A 22,320-nucleotide genomic window follows, 5' to 3' on the forward strand; every position below is an offset into this window, starting at 1 on the left:
CACAAACTAAATCAATATGATAAAAACTGAAAAAAAATCAATTTTGCTACAAGGTTTACTAGAATTTGCTTTCACGCTTTTGGAAATTGAGTATTTATTGGTTAAGTACTCAGGGCACGTATTGCATGGAGCACTGGGTGTTACACGCAAACAATGAATCATGGAACACTGCATCAAAAACTAATGATGTGCTGTATGGTGATTAACATAATAAAATAAAATTAAAAAAAAAAGGCAATGCAAACTTATTTTCCAGAAATATTCAGGGATGGTACATCCCCACCATAGTAAAAGGATAGATAGTCCAAAAAGAACCTATTTAATTGGATTTTCCCTAAGACAAGATGACCATTAACATGGAATTTACTGCATTCATGAGTTCAAATGAAAGTACAGTAAATTTAAACATTTTACAAGCATGTGCTTTAAATATAATCAATCTGCTTTATTCACTGGTAGCTATCTAACCGCTTGTATGAAAATATTTTTAAAGAATGAATAACATTCACAAAAATAATATTAATAACCTATCATTTTATACTACTCTAGAGTAATCATTATATTTTTAAGGATTCTGAAATTTTAGAGACTAACAACATTTTACTTTCTTTTACTGGAAATTGCATTGAAAAATAAAATTAAATGCCCAGTTATCGTGGCAATAAGGTTTTCTTTTTAGGAATTATAGGAAATCCCATCAGCCGTGAAACAAACACATGTTTTAATGAAAGAAAAAATAAATACCATAGGCACTTTAATGCTTACAGTTTAGGTTGAGATACCAGTCCTTCCCAGAATGCCTCCGATTCCAAATGGCTGAGCCCACAGAACAGATAAGAGACATGGCAATTAAGATACAAAATAAAATCAAAATTTGTACATTTGTAATCCGTTCCACATTTGAGAGTTTAAGGGGTGGACTTGTTGAATTCTGTAAAAAGAAAGAAGATGAACAATAAAAAATGTGTACAAATCGATTTAGTAATGTGTATTTGGTATTTTGATGAAGATGACAAAGTCAGTCACAACTCAAAATCTAGACATGGGTAGGCACCTGAAAATCGTACAGGAAAAAAATCACAGATGTCATAAGCTGTCAAATGTTAACCACCTTTTTTTTTTTTTTTTTTCCTAAAGGCCACTATACCACCAAGCCTTTTTCTAGGATGTAAAACAATAATAAGAAGAGAAGGAAATAATACTTTTAGAGACATAACTTTTGCTTGTGGCAGGAAGATGAACAAGGCATTACTTGACTACTTAAGCAAAGAGGATAGATGAATTTAACAGCTCAGCTCAGGAAGAGAGACAGAGGAGGTGGCCTATGCACCCATAACCAGAGACCTGGAAGTTCCAAAGTAGGCTTAAAGGATCTCTGGTTTCCAGATTTCTGGTGGCATTCAGTAACAGCAACAATCTAAGTAGTTCTGGCTATAAAGAATAACAGAAGTAAGTTTCCTTAGCTGTGGTTAATGATAAAAGCGATCACGCTACATCACTGCTAACCAAGGCATCCATGGGACAGAAAATTAAACGTCATCATAGATATAAAATAATGGTTTACAGAATTTATAAAATGGTTAAGGGTGGAATCATTATGGTTAGGGTAGAATCATTAATAGCAGTCCCATATGCCTGTCAATAATGTCTCCATGACTTTACAGTTTCCAAAGTTATCAGACCTTAAAGCAGATTTTCATTTAGTATCTTAAAATAGTTTTGCCCACCCATCTAACCCCTGAACACTCATGATATTATGACAGAGAAGAAGCATCCTCAGGCACGTGTAAACATTACAAGTGCTAAGACTAAAGCTGATTAGAAATGGCTTAACATAAAAATGTTACCAAAAAAGGGTCAACATTTGGCTCACAAATTCTTCTTTTTTTAATTTTGTTTTAAAGATTTCATTTATTTATTTGACAGAGAGAGACAGCAAGAGAGGGAACACAAGCAGGGGGAGTGGGAGAGGGAGAAGCAGACTTCCTGCCAAGCAGGGAGCCCGATTCAGGGCTCCATCCCAGGACCCTGGGATCATGACCTGAGCTGAAGGCAGATGCTTAACGACTGAGCCACCCAGGCGCCCCCCCTTCTTTTAATTTTACGAAAAAATGAAAACAGTTCTAAAATTTGATCACTGTATTAAAATAAAATTATAAGACAAACACTTTAATGTAGAGCACTCACAGCACATAGACAACTAGTATCTACCACTGCAATGGTGAGTAAATGTTGCCAGAGGACCGATACAAAAAATCATTAAGAGTTCACGCAGTGTTGATCTCTGATGAAACTTTCCCATATTCTTGCATGCATGAGCCATTTTATGGCCCCAAACACTGAAGAACGAGATTCTGAATGTACAGAGTGGGGCTCTGAAATCTGTGACAGATGGTCTGCTATGTTTGGGACTACTGCATAGAGAGCTACAAATAGTGCATTTTCAAGAGAATAGGTCCACAAGGTTTTCATAGATAAAAAATCCCACCTGCATCAGCTTGGTGTCATGTCCAGTGTAGACAACTATTCCATGAACCCACTGTGTATTTCTCAACTGGGCGCCTCGAAGAAGAATCTGATCTGCTCCCAGGGGGACAGTGCTATGACAGATGATGTTGACATTAGAAACAACATTTTCCAAAATGCTTAAGAATTCTATGGCTACTACATAGTTCCAATGAAGGTTCTGCTATTAAAATAGCCCTTCTCACATTTACTTTATTTTTAGAAAAATAAGTAATTTTCCTACCAGTAAGAATAATATTTTTTTTACACAAGGACAGCTGGAGGGAAGCATTTCGGTTTCTTCTCCCTAGCACCCAACCAGCCATTTCCTACAACTTCACAATCCAAGATAGTAGGCAATGTTTTGGAATTCAGAGGCTAATTTTCAAACCTATTTAAGACTTTTCTTGATTTAGTAAGTCTGTTTAGGTCTCTGAGATGTTTGGAAGTGGTGAGGTTAGGGGATCTGTTCCCCCTCCCACACCTAATTAAAAACAGCTTTGTGCATAATAAAGGTTCAAAAAATAGACAAGGCAAGGTAAATACATAGATCTCATCATACATTTACATTGCCATCCCCACCCTACAGACATAAATCCTGTATTTAAAATCTCTAGGGTAATTTTTTGTATTTGAATTTCAATTCTCCAAGAACTGTGAATAAGTTTCTAATCAATGATAAGCATCTAACAAGTCTTAAACTTTCTTCTGAAATGACAGCAAATTGAGGATACCCATCCCATTTCATTTAAACCACATTTTTTCATGAATAAAGGCCACATTGGGTCTTTTGTGGGTTCTTGGTAAAACTACCCACTATGGTAGGTTGTTGGTTGACACAACCTCACACAGAGATATCAGAACAGTACAAGTTATCACAGATATAGTGGGATTCTTGATGGAAATGTACAAGATGTAACAGTTCAAGGATTCCTATCACTATGTCTTCATTTTAGTATAAAAAAAGCAAGAAAGAAATGTCAAATATAAAGAAAATTAAAAAAAAAAAAAAAAAAACTTCTGGAAAAAGAAGGAAACCTCCCTAAGAAAAGTCTCCAGAGAACACAGAACTTCTTGGCCAGTAGAGACAAAGTGAGGTTGAATCTTTCATTTCTGGGGGGCTTTTTTTGGTCTGGTAGGTGTCTAAAGCTGGTAGTGGCTTGGACCTTGGACCTTCTTTCAGGAGCTATGCAAGGGTCACTGGCTCAAGTGAAATCAATCCAGATGGGTGGGTAATAACAGCACCTGAAGGCCTCTACTTAAAGAAACCCTTAGGAAACAGTGTATGTCAATTTAGAAAAAGAATCCAGCGTCTATAATTCTCATTCTTTCTGTAGAACAGCATGCCTTTCAGACCCATCTGGAAGGGAACCCCTCTTGTGTATATCTCAAGATTTGGGGTGCACTTCAGAGTTGGGAGGGGACCTTAGGTCTAAAGCACATTTCCAAGAAGTTCTTGGGAAGCTGCTAGATTATGCTCTGGGGTACATATGTGCCAACTGTCCCTCACATATACAATGGGGTCTAATAGGACAACTGTCACCTCAGCATTTGTGGTGTGGATTGATTGGAATTAGGTACAAACTCCTCAAAAGCAAAAAAAAACAAAAACAAAAACCTTTTTAATTGTAAGGATTCAACAAGAATTAGTTATTAGATTTCATCAGAGTTGGAATTCCAAAAATTCTGGCATTAGACAATGACTCTCATCCTTAATAATGGAATCAAAGAACACTCATTCCAAACAAAGGGGTTCCAAGAGCTCTGGGTAATCACTGTAAACATCAAATGTGCTACAAATACAAGGTACGTTTCCACCTTTCATATATTTTAAAGCATATTATATAAATTCTATCTGTACCCTAAATCTTGGCATGATCATACAAAGTTTCTCTTCCACTGTGTGGATTTCCTTGGCATTGATTTTGATGGGGAACTGATAAGAAATGGAACTGGGCCAGTTAGGAATGTCAGACTCTAGAAACATTACTTATATAAAGGGCCAACTCTATTATTAGTCTATAACATATGTTCACTTTGTGAGGTCACTCTGTGCAAATTTTAGAACAATATATAATTACTTCACAAATTACAGGAAAGTTTTTGGTGGATCAGAATGACGATGACAGTTTAGGGTATATTTCAAATGTCTTTTAGAATCCAAATACTGTAATAATGCAATTACAAAATAATGAAAGCACTGACAATCTCTCAGGCTGGTGGAAGGAACTAGCGCATTTAGCTGTCCACTACATCTACCTGGTAGGTAAGGTATATTGTAAAGTAGAGGAGTCGGGGGGGGGGGGGGAAGGGAAGGGAGGAAGAAGAGGGAGATTGGAAAGACCCCCACCCTTCCTGCCAAGTGCTACTCCATTTCTGCTCCCTTTTGCAACAAAGCTCCTCAGAAAATCTGTCTCACCCTGGTATTTTCCACCCTATCCACTATCTCAGACTTACTTCCTCAGGCTCCACCAGTTCTAACCAAGCTCAAGGATTTCTACTTGCTAAATCCAACTGTTAATTCTCAGCCTCACTGCACTTGACCAGCAGCAACATCTGACCCACTTTAGTCACTCCCTCTGCCTTGGTAGAGTTTCCTCACTCTACCTTGGCTGCCTTCCTACCAACCTGATTTTGGTTTCTTTGGCTGGTCCCTCTTCTTCTCAGCCTTAATGTTGCAGAGACTTAGGACAGTCCTTGGGACTCCTTACCTTTCTATCCATACCCCTTCACCCTCAGTGATTTCATCTACTTCCATGGCTTTAATTATCTATGCCAACTATTCCCAAATCTGTCTCATGACCCAGGTCTCTATCCCAAACTTCAGGCTTACATATTCATCTGCCTCCCTGACACAAACTTATTAAGTCCAAAACTGAACTGCTGGTATCCCCCCTAAGCCCTCTAATGGATCCCCATTTCATTCAGAGTAACACCCTACAATAGCCTTCAAAGCTTTGCATGGTCTTTCTTTTATTACTCTTTCTTGGTGACTCCACTCCAACCATGCTGGCCTCCATGAAATTCCATAACTACTCCAGGTGCTTTCCCACTTTAAGATGATATAATAATCTAACTAATAATTGGCACTATTCCTTCTGTCTCCCTTCAGATATGTGAACGGCTAACTTCCTCACTTCCTACTCACCTGGCTCAAGTGTTACCTCCTGAATGAGACTTACTTAACAATCCTAACTCAAAGTGATTCCCTCCCAAGGACTCCCAATCTGCCTTGTCCTGTGCTATTTTTTTTCCAAAGCATTTATCAGTCTCTAACACAGTATAAAATTTTCTTATTTATCATTTTATTGTTTGTCTGTTTGCCCTTCCCTTACTGCAAGAAAGTAAGCTCACAGAGGCAGGTCTATCTATCTCTTTTGTTTGTTGCAATCTCCTTAACACCTGTAACTAGCTTAGTCCACTAGGTGTTTAATACTGGTTGAATCAATGAGGGAAGAGGCAGGAAAGAGAAGTGGGAAGGGAAGAAGAACAGGAATCAGGTGATGGCAAAGATAAATACAATTGATAACACGGCCTAGAAAGGAGCATATGAAATGATACAGAGAAGAAGACAAGAAATTATCCAGTACAATAAACTCCTTGGGGGTAGAGTCTAAACTCCTTGAAGCACCTGTAGATCACAGGTAAGGACCCAAGCCATGGAGACTGCAGATAGGCCTATAACATAAGGATTCTGGCCAAAGAATAAGCTACTAAACAATGTGCCAGAATCCTGGAATGTCCCTGAAAACAGGACAATTGTTTGGCAGGAATCCTGAGGAAGTCTTCAGCTGTACCAAATGCATAGTGTTGAGAGCTAACATTTCTGCAAAAAGACTCTTGTTGGAAAGTAATATAGAAATGCTTAAGAAAGATGCTTTGAGCATTCAAACTTAGAGCATGAGAAAAGAATATGTACTCAGGCTTGGAGAACACTCAGCAATACACCTGAGACACAGTGAGTTCTGTGTTTTTATGAAAATTTACCAATTTTACGTACCTGTGTCCATCAAGCCTTATGTTTCCAACAAAATCGTACAGATGTCTGTTTGGACTTTCACACTCGATTCTGCCAGAAATTCTCATCAAACTGTCAATGTCTTTTATATCTGATGTTGCTGGTAAGCCCTGTTTAGAAATTTTTAAATAAGCAAAAGATTAACTGAGTTGCATGTGGGAGTGAGGGAGGGGGGATTCTGAATTCATCTGGGCCTTAAGATCTAAGAGATCCCACTATTTTATAAGCAAGTCTCCCCCCTTATACAATACTCTTTGCCAAATCATAGTTAAGGGGATACCTTCCTCTCTGCTTGAACACAAGAGTAGGGCAGCTTTCGTGAAAGTTTGAAAACATATTTGAGACTATAAACTTGTCTGCAAAGATATTTTGAAGTCCTCAAAGAACTGTTTGTTTCCAAAAATAAAATTAATATTTAGCACTATAGTCTGTCTGCTGAATCTCAAAAAAGGGAATGCAAAATAAATAGAATCTATGTCCAAAGAAGAGTATGTTTCTGTTCTTTCAGTCCACAGAGAAGGAAAACTCAGAAATGGTTCTTCCTTCTGGCCAACTAGATTCTACTAGCTGGAAGTAGACAGGCCCCTGTTTCCCAGGGCCCTCTGAGTTCAGGTGCTACGATGACCTGTTTCTACCACATCCCAACCTTCCCACTGTTATTTCCATCATCCACCTAGAACCCAAGAGAGTACATTTTTTAAAGTCTCTTTAAATGACTGTTGCTTTCTGTCAGGGATGGTATGTGAAGCAAATATAGAAATCTAAAACTATTCCCTGAGATTAGTGAGACTTTTAGAACAAGCAATGGAAACTCTGTCTTTTCAATATGGCAAAGCCAAACCATGATTTGGTCCAGGGGAATAGGGAAAATAAAAAGTGAACCCCTGTCAAAGCACTCAGAACTACTAGTATTATTACCACTGTTGGCTATTACATCAAATATTAAAAATATTACAAATAGTATCTAGATGATGGACCACAGTTAATCAGTCAAGTAAATCTGAGTCTTCCATTATACTTGATGTATCCTCATAGTGGCTCAATGAGAAAGTATTTGCAATTAGAGAGAATTACTTCAAGACAATAACAGAAATAAAGCTCTTGATTCCATGTAATAAATCAGCAAACCTGAATTAGATCTTACCTGCCTAATTTTCAGGTTTGTTTCACCATCTAAGTTGGATGTTTCAATGTAGCACATGGCCTGGGGCTCGCTGTTGTTTAAAATTGAAAAGCAAAAGATTTAGTGGGGGAAGGAAAACATAATAACTAATTTAAATGCTTAGACTCACTGAAACCTGTTGTTCTAACCAAAGTTCTAGCCATCTAGTTTCTTGATGATTTTCATTCTAACTGCTAAATGCTGGGAGGCAGAACCCATGCATAACAATCCATGGATCAGCTTTCCAGCTAGAACGACCAAAAAGCAATTTCCTGACCATCAGTACTGATCTTCAAGATAATGTAAATGATTAGACCTGCCATAGGATACTTAAATTGCTCATCCATAGACACAACACAGACTGTATCTGAAATGTAAAGTAGTTTGTGTCCAGATTTATCTTCAGCTCAAAAATACCAAGTGAGATTTCATGCTTGTAGCCCATGTATAAATTGGTTAAGGAAAGTGTTTGATTAGCAAACTCCAGATTGCTGCTTCCGCAAACTTGCCTTTACTACCTTTTAAAAAAAGATGAATAGAATGCTACGAATCATATTTACATTTTAAGGCTACTTTAAAAAACTGTATGAGCAGATTTTAAAATGAAAGTAGATAAACACTCTTCTCCCTCTGTTTTCTTTTTTCTGCTCCTGTTCTATTTAAGGTCATTTCAGAGATTCTCATGGGAGAAACTAAAGCAAGCCAACTTGGCCATGTTGCTCCTTGACCAGAACCTAGAAGATCCACTTCATGAGGCCCCACCAGAGTGTTTTTGGGAAGTGTGGTGAGCAGCGGATGGTGGCAGGGGTCTGTGTACCCCAGACTGTTTATATCCTTCTCCTTCACAAACTGACTTTACATGCCCAGCAATTAAGGACAGGTGAATTTGCCATCTACTTGTATAATCGGATCCTCGAGTATCAGAAGTGTTCTGCAGTGATGTCAATCTCATGAACAGGTGGTTATACAGTAAACCTAATTAACATCATATAAGTAACTCCAAATGTAATCTCAGATTAGCATATGTCTTCAAAGTTAGAAACTATTTTGTCAGTTCCAAACACCTGCAATCTTCTAATCAACTTTCAATTTGTACATGTGTAAAACAGACTAATCCTAAGTTTCAGAAATGGGCATGTGGCTTAGTTGTGTGGCCTGCAGATTTGTGAAAATTGCTGAAACATATGGTCACTGATCAAATATTTTACAGATTCATTTTAAAGTCACTTGGCAAGTTCTTCAATTTACTCTATGGACTTTTTTTTTTTTCCCCTCCCATAAAGCCTGATACTTTTTTCCCAACTGAAGAAGTTTTTTAATATTTGTATTTTCATTCTGTCACTTATTCAACATTTTGCTCTTTATTACTGTCACAATAGTAATCTGGCTCTGGTAACTGTTACTAATTTGTAATTTACTCATGTATACATTTGAAACATAAATGGTTTATGAAATTATAAAACATACCTTCTGATAATATAGAAGCACAATGACAAGCAAATGCTAAGTGAACAATGCAGATTCTATATTTTGGCAGTAAAATGTGTTAAAATACTACTGATCAATATATCCAAAGCCATTCTCACATTAAAATGAGACTAACATTCCTTTTTTTTTTTTTTTTCCCACAAAGCAATTCTTCTGGGACTTTAAATGGCTAGGAAGTTAAGAAGTCAAATGGCTGACTTCTATCTGAAGTGGGGCCAATAAAAGGCATCCAAATTCAGAACATTCTTAATCCTTTAAGACAGCTGTTACTGAAGCAGTTCTTAATAGTGCTATGAAAAAGCAGCAAGAGGTTTTACATAAGGAGTCATGCTAGGTAATAAATATTTCAGCAAATTATGGTGACATCCAAAACGCAAACTACAGTCAGAAAGGCAAGGCAGGCTTTTTGATTAGTAAGTGGGAAAAATGAAACAAGATGCATATCACAATACAGACACCAGGAGACAGCTGAACTTTATCACAGTAACATGCACTTTGTCACTAGTTACAAGTGGGATAAAACGGATCCCAAAGCATGCAGTACAAAATGTACAACATCCAGCTTTGTGCAGGGGGTCCTCTGTAAACCCTAGATAAGCCCAAATTACAGTCATAATTGCTGAAGGGATTCTATAAGACTTATAGAAAATTTCAAATATAAGAATAAGACAAAATTTCTCAATAACTTCATTTCATGAAAAGCTTCACACTGTTCAAAACAGTATCCTGGAGAGGTATTATATTCAGCCTTAGTATTTAGGCATGTTGTTAAATACGAATATATGTTAATGATGTATAGGAAATTAAAATCTACCTTTACAGTCATGCCTAATAGACTCCTATTGATAACAATAGGAGCTGAATCTGCCCCCTTGAGGGACAAACAGCATTCAACACTGTATTCATAAAAGGCCTTTAAAATGTCTATCTCCAAGAAGTATAAAAAATTTTGTGTTTTAAAGGAAGAGACATTGAACTCAACCATCTTTGGGTGTAATTGTTCTCTGTTGTAGGGTGAGGATCCACATACACACATCCTGTACGACTCAGTGGTTCTAACCTTGAGGACAGGCTGATGAGATCTGCTGGGAGATGTTCCCCATTGGTCACTTTCACTATTTCCCCTACTGCCACCTACAGGTCCCAGTTTAAAATAATTAAAATGGAAAAAAAAAATGAAAAACAGAAAAAAGAAAAACCAAACAAATGGACAAAAGAGACAGAAAGTTTGAAATTATTATAGAAAATAATACATGTTAATAAAAATGTCTAATGCCAATTTTTTCAAAATTTATTTTGATCAGGTCTAAAGGCACAAGAAAACATGATATAGTCAGGGATTATTTGCTTTTAAGCCCAATTTTCAAAAGTTTATTCACAAGACTCTCTTACCAAATAAAAACATGATTTTATATAGAGAGCTACTTATTTTATAGATTTTCCTTTCTCCAATTCCTCACTCTCATGCCATCTACTCCTACCCAAGAAGGAAAGAATTGTGGAAACCATGTTTTAGGCTTTTGAGAAACCAAGTATACTGTACTAGTCCTCCCTGCCCCCACCCACACACTAAGAAAAAGACAAGTATTAGAAATTTTCTGATTCCAAAACATTTTCAAAGTTAACTGTATACATATCATTAACTTTAATGCAAAGCTATAAAGATATGGATCTTAGGATGTTAGAAGGCATAATTGCAGCCTTTTGAGTTGTTCAATAATTAACAAAGTCTTGGTAATGCATTGTCTTAGAAGGGTAAGCCTTTGAATCCAGGGAAAGTTTTTCAGAGGCTTATGAAACAGACATGCCAGGAACCTGTGTGGACCTGAATTAACAGCTTGAGTTATTTTACTCGGTTTTTATACTTTCTAAACTCATATATGTATTTGTTTGTTATATACTAAAACCTCAGTTTCTTCACGTCAAAGTGAAAACCAATGAAACACACTAACTTTCAACAATGTTCATGCGTTAATTTCAAACTACCTCGAAGAAGGTGCATTGTAATTAATAACTGAAAAATATTTGGAAATGAAAATATTATAAACTGTTGCTTATGCTTACTGTTAAGTGGTGCCCACCTGCAGGTGAAAATCACCATGTCCTTATTTTGATAGGGGACAGTGTGGCATAATGAAGGATTAGATTAGGGATTAAGTATCTCAACCTTGACCTAGTCATCAGCTAAAGTTAAATGGCAAAAAATAAGACTTAAAGTCGAGATTCCACTTTCTGTTAAATGAGGACAAAAGCTTCTACCTATTTGTTCGTTTGTTTTTGTTAAGAAGGCTCCATGACCAGTGTGGAGCCCAACGGAGAGCTCCAACTCTCAACCATGAGATTAAGACCTAAACTGAGATTTTGGACGATTAATCAACTGAGTTACCCAGGCATCCCAAAACTTCTACCTATGTCATAAGGCTAATGCAGGTTCACAAGAGTAATGCAAAACCTTTTGAGAAAAAAACCAAACAAACCTGAAAGGTGGTATTTTGCCAATGGGATAGAAATATGTAACGGTAGAGGCTTTATACTTTAAATGCTACTAAGTAACTAAATGCAATGAATCAGATAATCTTTTAAAAAATAATAATCTTTGAAGCAAGTTAATCTCTGTGGATTCTATATTAAGCTATAGAAACTATTGTGGCATCTGGCCAACTCAGTAGGTGGAGTGTGCAACTCTTGATCTTGATGTTGTGAGTTTGAGCCCCACTTTGGAATTAGAGATTACTTAACAGTAAAATCTCAAAAAACAAAAAAAGATATAGACACTATTTTGATCTACCCTATCTATAGCTACACTACAATATCTACAAGCCACCAGTGAATGTTTTTAATGTTGAGAAAATAACTCCTATAAAAATGCTCTAAACTTTAAGAAATTTGAGCATTGAGCTTTCTGGGAGTTTTTGGGGTTGGATAGAGGGAGATGAAAAATATTTTTTAAAACTTTCAATTCAGAATTAAGTATAAAGTCAGGGCAATGTAGTCAACTATCTCCATACTTTTAAGCATATAAAAAATAAATACTGTAATGGTTCACATACATGATACTCTCTATGATAAGTTATGTCTCTATGACAGGTTTAATCAGGAAAACATCATTACTTTCTTAAATTGCTGGAGTGCTTCACAATCATTTTGAACTTTGTCATGGGACATTTAGATGGTCAGTCATCTACTACATTTATCAACCTTTTACTTAGTACCACCAAGTACACATCGTTCTGTTGGCTAGGCATTCTTAAAACTTAAAAGATTACTGAATTTAATAAAAAAGAGAATCAGGAAATATTAGAGCTTGATCATTTACTCCATCTTCCACATTTTAAAAGATGTGAAATTAAGACCTGAGATTAAGTACTTTGTTCAAAATCATGAAGCCAGGATAAGAAGAACCCTGGTTTTCTGTCTTCTCCTGAGCAAAGCTTTCTCTAGTACCTGATGTGAGACAATGATAGTAAGTTCACTGTTAAGGTCATTCTCACACAGCCACGTGTGGACCAGCACCTCTAGATAACTCTTATTTGCTCAGTTAAGTTTCACTAACTTGTTATAAATCCAATCACTTTAAATAATGACCTGATTAAACAGATTTTGAAAAAAGGACACTGTCCATAATTATATGTGGATTTTACAAATAAAACTGTCCAAGGAAATGATGATAAACAACCTCTAAGATATTAAAAAAAAAAACAGTTTTTCTTAATTTATATTAGGACTAGTTTTACAAGTTTTTAAACCCCAAACCATTTGAAAATCACATTCTTTAAAGGGTAACAGTGCCATATGTTCTGAATACTAATTCATGACTCTTGTAAAGGTGAATAAAACAAAAATTATCTAAAATTCTGTCTTAGAACTTAAAAGAGCAAAATAATTGTTTTTTGGTTGGAAGAGTATGGCATTTCAAAAGGTATGACGACAAAAAAAGAAATCATTCATCCATTTTCTTGTACTAATGCACCATAAAGATCAAGGAACTTTGGAGGAATATATGAATGCATCATAAAGAAATTTATCATGAACAAGGATTGTAAGATAAAATGAACAGAACCCAATCCATGTATTATATAATAGAAATGACAGGAAATCTTAGGAGTTAGTGGTCCACAGAAAAGTCTCTGGACATATCCAGAGAGAGTAGACTCCTAACTGTAATTATAACTTGAATTACACAGTATAGGACCTATCACTTATTCTATATGGCAAACATGAAAGAGTCCTTTAAGTCCAATCGATTTTTTTTAATGTTTCATTCAAAATCATTAGAGAGGTTTTAAATTCTTCGTTTATTCCTTATTTCCTTGGAGAAATCACAAGGTCAATGCAGGGTAGAGAAACCATCCTCTACACTGTTTGAGCATCAGTAGGTATCTCTACCTTGATGAGAGAAGTACAGTGTCAGCAGGTATATACTCTTTGCCTTTTATTATAACTATATCTCCAACATTTACCTGAAAGAAAACTGGGAATCGGTTAATTATCTGCATTGAAAGATAGTTACAAATATACAACCCACTGTATTTAAGCATAGAATACAGTAAAAAATGGTTACTGGCAAACAAGAACCACTTATCTACACAAAATGGCATAAAATTATCTAGGAGTGAGGCCAAGGATGGGGCAGTCCTTTAAGTTATGAACACTGTATCTTTGTTTTTATCAACTACATGACTTCTCTTAATAAATTCATCCATTTTATCCACTTAATCGACATCTCAACTTCTCAGATTCTCTCTCTATGACATAAAAATAAAAAGGAGGAATTTACCCAGTGCGATTTTTACCCTATTTAAGGAAATCCCAATGTAACCAGAAAAACCAACTTTCATACATATGATCATTACTCCTCATGACGACCTTAGGAAATAGGTGTTAGTTATAATCCATAATTTAGGGAGGAAGAAATGAATCTTAGCTTCTATTTGCCTAAGATCACAGTGACTGGAAGAGCTTATACTCAAACCTCTATCTGACTGTCTGCAAAGCCCGATTGTGCATAAGTAAATATAGTAAAATAACACTGTATCTTAAATAAAAATTAAAAAAAACTAAAATGCTTAATCTTTTCCTAGTTTTGCTACTTGGTAGCATTCTTGTGAGCATGGCCTAAAGACAAAGATAAAATAAGGCCAGAAACTTTTTAGGAGCAATTCAAGTGATAGGCTTGTCACAGAGCTTTTAGCAAACAATATGACTCCAACTAAGTAACGACTTGACCCAGTTACACTGTAACCACTCCCATTACAACATGAAAGTGCCCTCTCAGTAGCCAAATAAATCTACATAAGTTTCAATACTTAATCAAGAGAAGAAAAGCCTTTTGTTGTTGTTGTTAAAGCCTTTTTGTTCTTTCCTCTCCTTACTTTTCCCTGAACCCCAAAATAACACTTTACTGGGGGAAAGGAGAGAACTGTGTCCTCAGTGGGAATCACGATAAAAAAATTATGTCAAAGGCAGCCCACTGTGGTCTACTTTATACACCTTGGGGAGGAACGTTGGGGAAGGTTGGAGGAGGTCTTCTAATCTATGGTGTGTATGTTGGTTATGGAAGCTCTGATTACAAAGAGGTTTTAGCTGAAATCTGGATAATTTGAAATTGACAAATTTCCAGGGACCTTGGAATCATACATCCCCTCCCTTGAAAAAGTGCAAATTGGGAAATTAAAAAAACCACCACCACCACCCAGCAAACACAGGTGTAAACTGGACTTTAATGTGTTGGGATAGTCCTCTGACAGCACCCGGGATCAAGAAGTATGAGGTCACTGGAACATTTAGAGAGTGCTGCCCAGGCTACCACTTAAATGTTCTTTAATCTCTTGTGTGGTAATGTTTGTTCTCCAATTAGACTCGATGCTTCATAAAACTGGGATATTTGTCTGCATTATAGTGGAAGAGTTTACCGGTTCGACTTAAAAAATCCTGAATTGATCGTACTGCTTTCCCACATCTTTATTCATTCTTAAGACAAAAGCAAGGCTTGTAGTCATTAAACTGAAGATGAAAACAAACCATTAGCACCTGATAAGGTATAATGTCCTGACTCAGTGGCCTGGGAAAACCAAGGGCTCACTAAGAGCTAAAGTAGTTCTCGCAATAGTATGAGGAGAGCAGAGAACTTGCTCCTTGTTTAAGATACCTAGGTTTTAGATCACTTCCCAAACATATCCAAGCACCTCTCTTTCTTTTTTCCGTTCTGAGCTCCTAATGTGGCATTCACCTCTTCAGCCTGGTTTGTGCATAAGAGTAACAGACAGAAATAACAGACAAAAGTCAAGATGGCAAAAATTCCTTGACCACATATTCTCAGTGGAGGAACAACCCAACAAAGCAGCTTTAGGACCCCAAATACTGAGGTTAAGGAGATATTTAGGGTTTTAGGCTACTACCAGGAGCCTTCTCAAGTCACATTAGTACCGACAACTGAGGATTATGTAAAAGGGTAAACTTATCAAATGGTAAGAGACTGATTTAAAATCTTTGTTCAATTGTAGGCCCCGGCATATTTATATTTTTACTAAGGAATTTTTGGTGATATAAATTCTTAATCCAAAGAAATACATTTCAGGGTGCAAACCTCATGCATTAAAGCAGCTTTAGAGACTTGCAAACAACCCACCACTCCATGCTTCCCTACAAAGCCAGGACATTTAGGATTCCTCCTAAATTCTCCACTCGCAACTATCTCCAAAGCCTGGGAACAGTCTCAGCAGCATCTCACCTTGAAGAACTGGACTTTGTGGTAAGGGCAATGAAGACGGTAGCTGACTTGTCAAGAGTGGAGATGCAGTGCCTTGTATGGGGCTTTGTAATTGCAATACTTTCTTTGAAAAGCAGACACTGGCAATTTAACCTTATACAACAGAGAAACGGCTTCAAGGCAAAACTGGAGGGATCTGAACTGTTCATGCCTGAGAGCTGAAGTCAGCTCATCTGTGAATGGCTGGATGTACCCTGTGCAAATTTGCAGGTCTTCTGAGGACCATTAAAAGGTGGCCACAGTAGCCACATGTTGAGAAAAACAAAGAAAGCAATTCCTGAACTAAAGCCCATTTGCACTATGGTTTATCGTATTACCTTGGCATAAGGATCAGACTCTTGGGTTTGGTTTATTGATTTTATTTTTAATTGCACAAAATAGGACACAAGCTAAGGAAAAGCCCTGCCCCACAATCTGGCTAACCTAACAAGCAAGCCTGCTTTCATGCCTGTCCACTTAGTGTCCAAGAAACCATTTTTACATAGCTGATGTCTTAGTGTACATGGCTCTGTTCTTTTCACCTATGATTATATTTTATGACACAGGAACCCTCATATGTCTTGCTTACTGCTGTGAGTTCCCTGCTTGGCACCTATACTCAATACATATTTGTTGAATGAATGGTATAAAATTTTTCAGTGATGCCACAGTATTTGAAATTATAGCTTTTATGTATCACAAAATATGCCAGAATGTAGAACGTCATCATTTAGAAAATGCTTTCCCTATTGTTGGATATCCACATAGGCTAACTTTTCATTATTTTAAATAATGTTACAGTAAACATTTTTTTATACATGTACAGGTTTTTCCCCCTACATTACGATTATCTTCTTGGGATAAATTCCCAGAATCCCCTTTTTATGGTTCTCAGTATGGAGACCTAAACTGCTAATCCACATTAGCATGTGAATGAAATAGTTCATAAAAACAAAAATTCTCAAGTATAAGTAAAATATAAATATAGCCAATAAGACATTAATATTGTTTGAATTTGCCACTTTCATTACTGGGTTGAATATTATACTGAGTCTGGTTGCTTATTATAGATTTTCTTGCTTACTGCCAACCTTTACTTCCTATTTATATAACAGCAGTTTCAATCTTTTGTCATACTTGGTACAACTATTTTCCATATGGTGTCTACTTATTTGTGGTAATTTTTGTTGTGTATTTGTTTTAAATTTTATATGATCAAATTCCGGAGACCTTGGGATCTTGCTCTTCTCCAAATATTTATTGAAGTCTTTATTCTATTTGTAGGCTTTTCAAAAATAATGTTTTAACATTTAACTTTGAGCCAGTTGGAATTTATTTTAGCATGGGATGTGACTTAGATATAAACTGCATTATTTCCTGAAACTGTGAATCTGATCCCAACATCATTTATTAAATCATTCTTTTATCCATGATTTTCTCTCTTTTATCACATGTTAAATGGGCTTTATTTCAGGGCTTCCCTTTCTTCCATTCTATGTTTACTCTATTCATCCATGTCTATTTTTGTAACAGATCCACACAATTTTAATAACTTTTGCTCTCTATTTTACTCATCCCTGCACATAGCTCATTTTTCCAAAATATTCTATTTTTTCAACTCTTTATTTTTGAAATTAAGATGAATAATTTAGTCAACTCTTGAGAAAAATAATAATTTCCCTGGGATTATATCAATACTTTGGAACAACTGATATTTTTAGTTTTTCTAGGAATAGGACATATTTGCCCACTTACGTGAATCTTGAACACCTCAAGTTTTGATGTTTTCTTTACAAAGGTCATATACATATTTTAAATTTATTTGTAAGCATCTCAAATGCCACAAGGAAAGAGATCTCTCTTTCACTGTATTTTTCTAACTTGATATTGCCTGCAAGGAATGCTGTTAATTTTTGAATATTTATCTTTGAATTCATCACTGAACCAACTTTCATTATTCTAGCTAATTAAGTATCTAATTCAAACTGTTAAGTAACATCAGCTCATTTTGGTTGGGTGACTTTTGGTAACACTTTAAATTTTATCCCTCTGCCTCTTGAAGTGGGATGCCCAGGTAAGGTGTGGCATTGATCTTCAAGACCACTTAGAATACGAGGATTATGGGTAATCATGGGCTGGTAATATTTTTTGTCTGTGAAAAATTGGAAGAGTTACAGTAATCCACTCAATCTTGAAATAATGAAAAAAAAAAGACATTAGGAAAATAAGATGTTCTAACAAGTTAATTTCAGAGTGAAGTTTTGGATGCTTATCTCCTGACTTTGACTGCTTATTTTCTGAACAAGCACTCTGGGTAAGATGGTAAGAAACAGATCTATCAATTTATTAGGATATGTGTTTATGCTAATTACCCAAACAAACCTACTCAGTGAAACACATTTGTAATACAATTTATCATACTTGATTATATCCTACCAGTCTTCTAAAATGTTTAAATCCACAAGTGCCAAAGAAGAGCATAAAGGAATCTTTTTTTGAAACAGTTTTTTGAGCTTTCTCATTTTTTACCTTGCTTCACAGAAATAAGGAAAGCACAATCAAGGTATTTTCCTCTTTGTTACTTTTATGTCAAAGCCCAGAGAGAGAGAGTAGTGAGTTTACAAATATCCAGAAAGGGAGATGTCAATCTCGATTTGGCCAGTGATTTAAAATCAACAAAAATGCAATTAACTGAGAGGGAACCCTATTCCCTGCAGGGATACAAGGTAACTATGTACATCACAGGGTAGAATTAAGGGCATGGCCTTTAACCTGCTAGGAAATACTGGAGGGCAAGTACACTGACTGTGTCACACCTCCGAGGTTCTCAACAATCTCAGAAAACAAAATCCCTCAGGGAGAGTGGCCTTGCCTCCAAAAGTCTCACCAAGTCACAAATATTCGCCTGTGAATGACCAGAGTTAATGGTCTTCCAGAACTAAGGGAGAACTAGTAACAATTGCTTACCTTTTGAAACTGAGGTCTGCCAAGCCCCTAGATAACACTTGTGAAATTATGACTCAGCTCACTAACCACGTTACACGTCCTACGAGGATATTAATCTCTTGATATTATGAAACTGATTTCCCCGCTCATTAGAAAATGATGTTTAGTTAGTAAGCTTTTTTTTTTTTTAAAGGAATTAGCAGGGTGTAGTCATAATACATGAATTTGAAATCAAATTTGCAAATGAAATCTTAGAACTCTGATTTTTATTTTTACTTGGACAGTAGATGATTAAAGCGAAAAGTTTCAACACAAAACAGTTCATGGTTAAATGAAAACAATACTCAAAATTATACTATGAAAAACAAAGAGTTCCAAATATTACTTTTTAAGTCTTTCTAGTAAATTGCAGAATTAAATGGAAGAGACTAACTGGAAGAATCCATGTATGTTTACATTAATTACTAAACAGCTTTCATATTGGAATTGACATTTGTTCATATTATATACAAAAATTACATCTCTTAGAGTACACATCTATGCAATTCTTCTGGAACAAAATAAAAATCAATGCATACCTTTTCCCAGTGCACAATTTCCCAAGCACCATTTCTCAAAACTGGAAAGAGAAAAGGTGACATTTTTAACATTTTTACTACTTCCCAAAAGCCTGCTTCCGAGGAAATGATCATTTTAAGTGGCTAGCCTCAAAAAAATTAACTAGCAACAATTTTTACAGGTTTAAAAATTAATTATGACTGCAAAGATGTATAAAATTATACAAAGAATTAGAAACAACCTAATGCACATTTTAGATCCCACAATGAAACATTACTAACAGAGGGTAATCTCATTGGTGCTACAAGAGCTTTCTTCAGTACATAGAAGAATTACAGGCGGAGAAAGCCACAAAAATGATGTGAAAAGGAAGTGACAAGCTTAAAAAACATCTCAGAAGCCATAACAGTAGCAGTGTTTAAAAAAAAAAAAAAAAGGATTTACAAGCACAGGAGAAATAGATTTCAAATTGGTTAGTAGTAACAACACATAAACAGATAAGGAATCTGCACCTTAGGTTTTAGAATAATGCAAAATTGCAGAAGTTTCCATGTTTGGTTTATGGAGAAGAAATGAAAGAAGAGGATTACTATTAAATTATGATAGAAGGATCTTTTATTAGTGTTTTATCACTGAGTCACAGCAGTAAAGTTGCTCAGTACACCTTTTTTCCCTTCCCTACTAGGGTGTCTGTGGCATAATACTGAATATACCAAGACACTAAAAGAGAAAATAAATGATAAAGACAATAACGTGAGGTAGAAAGCACAGCACTTAGCATTTAAGAAAAGGAATAAGTCAAGTTTGGTCCACAAATTATCCTGACAGTAAATTTCATCGGGGCAAAGCTAGTATTTGCTCTGTTTAATACTACATTCCCTGGAAACAGCATGGTCCCTGGCACAAAGTAGCTACTCAGTAAATATTTGCAGGATGAATAATTTATAGGTATAAAACATTAGATTCAGTTTCTTTTGATATTAGAAAAGTTGAAGTCTGAGCCCTTTGAAGTCAATTACAATGATAATTATCTCCAAAATGTTAAATAGCAAATCTAACATTAATGACATACCAACTGGTCCTGTGGTCAGTATTATAAATTATTTTAATGTAAATGCAATCTTTTTGTTTCAAAATTCTTGAACACAGACAGGGCTGTGTCTTATTCATTTTCCCACAGAACCTCAATATCAAAACTCCTAGCACTGAATACACTCCAGTGCTTGTTAACCAAATGAATAAGTGCAACAATGAATATCCTACAGTGAGTTTTGGAGAATCAACTTCATTAAGTTAAAAAAAGAATAATTCCAAGTTGGAGCACTAACACTAAAATATTTCCAATACAATATCTCTACCTATAACTTTTACTTTAAAGTTTACAATTTTTACAGTATCATACAGTAATGGGTCAAGGATCAGAACCATAGGCATCCAAAAGTGACCAGTATATTCTAATACACAAAACGCTAATCCCTGCAGAGTTTACCGAACTGATCCCAGGAATAAACCTGCTCTTTGATGTTGTTCCCTGACCATGAGAGGGTCAGGGTATGAGAAAAGAGTAAAAAGCCCTGGGTTTAGATGTCGTCTGTCACTGCTTAGCAGTGTCTTCCTCAAAAGTAGTTGTTATAAAGAATAAATGAGAGCACTCTGCCCTTTAATGGCTTACCCCAGTAGCTATAATACAGTAAGTACTCAACAAAGACAGCTAGCCAAGTGCTGCTCTGGTTGACCATAACCAAGATGAACCGACAGTATAAATAATGGTGCTAAAATCTGCAGTACTCTAAATTAGAAGAATACTGTTCAATAGTAGTTAGAGCCCTTCACTGCCATTTATTTTCTTCTGATTCTATCTCGTATTAGTAAACACTCCCCCCAATTGCAACACTTAACTTTTTAAAAACTCAGGGTCCAGTATTTCTACAACTGAGATTTGGCATGAAAACGAAGACGTCAGCTTATCCGGAAAGCTCAGAAGGTCAGTCATTCCCTGCCTGTGCCTGGAGCAGAGAGGGGTGGCCGCCTCTTTCCAGGGGGCTCACTGTTTTATCACCACATTCATGGTTTCCTGCTGCTTCACTCCCAGCCTACTTCCCTTATTTAGGGCAACTGTCTGGCTCACGCTTCGGAGGTTTTCTTTTGTTAATTGAGGCATAACAAATTGTACAGATCTTAAATGTTTTGTTCAGTGAGTTTTGGAAAATTGTAAACACTTGTGACTCCACCACTCACAACAAGATATAAAATTCCAAAAAGATCCCTCATGCTCCTTTAAAATCCATCCCTCCATTCTCAGAGGCAGATATAAATTAGTTACCATAGATTAGTCTTGCATTTCATATATACTGACGCATACAGTATGTATCTGAGATTCTGTTTGTAAGTGATGAATCACTAAATTCTACACCTGAAACTAATATTACACTGTATGTTAACTGGAATTTAAATAAAAATTTGAGGGAAAAAAATACACATATTTCTCCTTAAAGTAAAAAAAAACAAAACAAAACTTGACTTTTCCCAATTAAATTAACATGGTGCTATAGTAATACATTTCTAGACTCTATTTATTTTATTGATCACTTTGCATATTGTCACATCAGTATACACCATCTTGATTATTCTAACTTTATGGTAAGTTTTGAAATTAGGTAAGTCCTCCACTTCGTACTTTTAAAATACTGTTTCAACTATTTTAGGTTCTTTGCATTTCTATATAAATTTTAGAGTCAAATCATTAATTTTTGTGATTTGGGATTTTGATTTGGGGTGAGTCTTTCAATTCGTGAACAAGCTGTATCTCTGCATTTATTTACGTCTTCATTAATTGATCTCAGATATATGTTTAACTTTCATAATTTTCTCTCAGATTCCCATTTACAGTGGATG

The 22,320-nt window shown here is 35.9% G+C and overlaps 1 protein-coding gene across 4 annotated transcripts in view; it reads right to left on the reverse strand.

Annotated features, from left to right (window-relative positions):
* ATP8A1 (ATPase phospholipid transporting 8A1) overlaps nucleotides 1–22,320 on the reverse strand; it is a 222,317-nt gene that overhangs the window by 143,814 nt on the left and 56,183 nt on the right. For 2 of the 4 annotated variants that reach the window (XM_027597680.2, XM_027597681.2), the window contains exons 6-11: nucleotides 19,446–19,486; nucleotides 13,560–13,633; nucleotides 7,668–7,737; nucleotides 6,506–6,633; nucleotides 2,489–2,600; nucleotides 766–931 (exon numbers count right to left, since the gene is read on the reverse strand). In XM_027597680.2, the coding sequence (XP_027453481.1) occupies nucleotides 766–931; nucleotides 2,489–2,600; nucleotides 6,506–6,633; nucleotides 7,668–7,737; nucleotides 13,560–13,633; nucleotides 19,446–19,486 (591 nt within the window). Of the gene's footprint in view, nucleotides 1–765; nucleotides 932–2,488; nucleotides 2,601–6,505; nucleotides 6,634–7,667; nucleotides 7,738–10,233; nucleotides 10,308–13,559; nucleotides 13,634–19,445; nucleotides 19,487–22,320 lie in introns of all 4 variants that reach the window. The other 2 variants (XM_027597679.2, XM_027597682.2) reach the window with 2 other exon arrangements.

This window comes from Zalophus californianus, chromosome 2 (genome assembly GCF_009762305.2).
Source record: "Zalophus californianus isolate mZalCal1 chromosome 2, mZalCal1.pri.v2, whole genome shotgun sequence".
NCBI lineage: Eukaryota > Metazoa > Chordata > Mammalia > Carnivora > Otariidae > Zalophus > Zalophus californianus.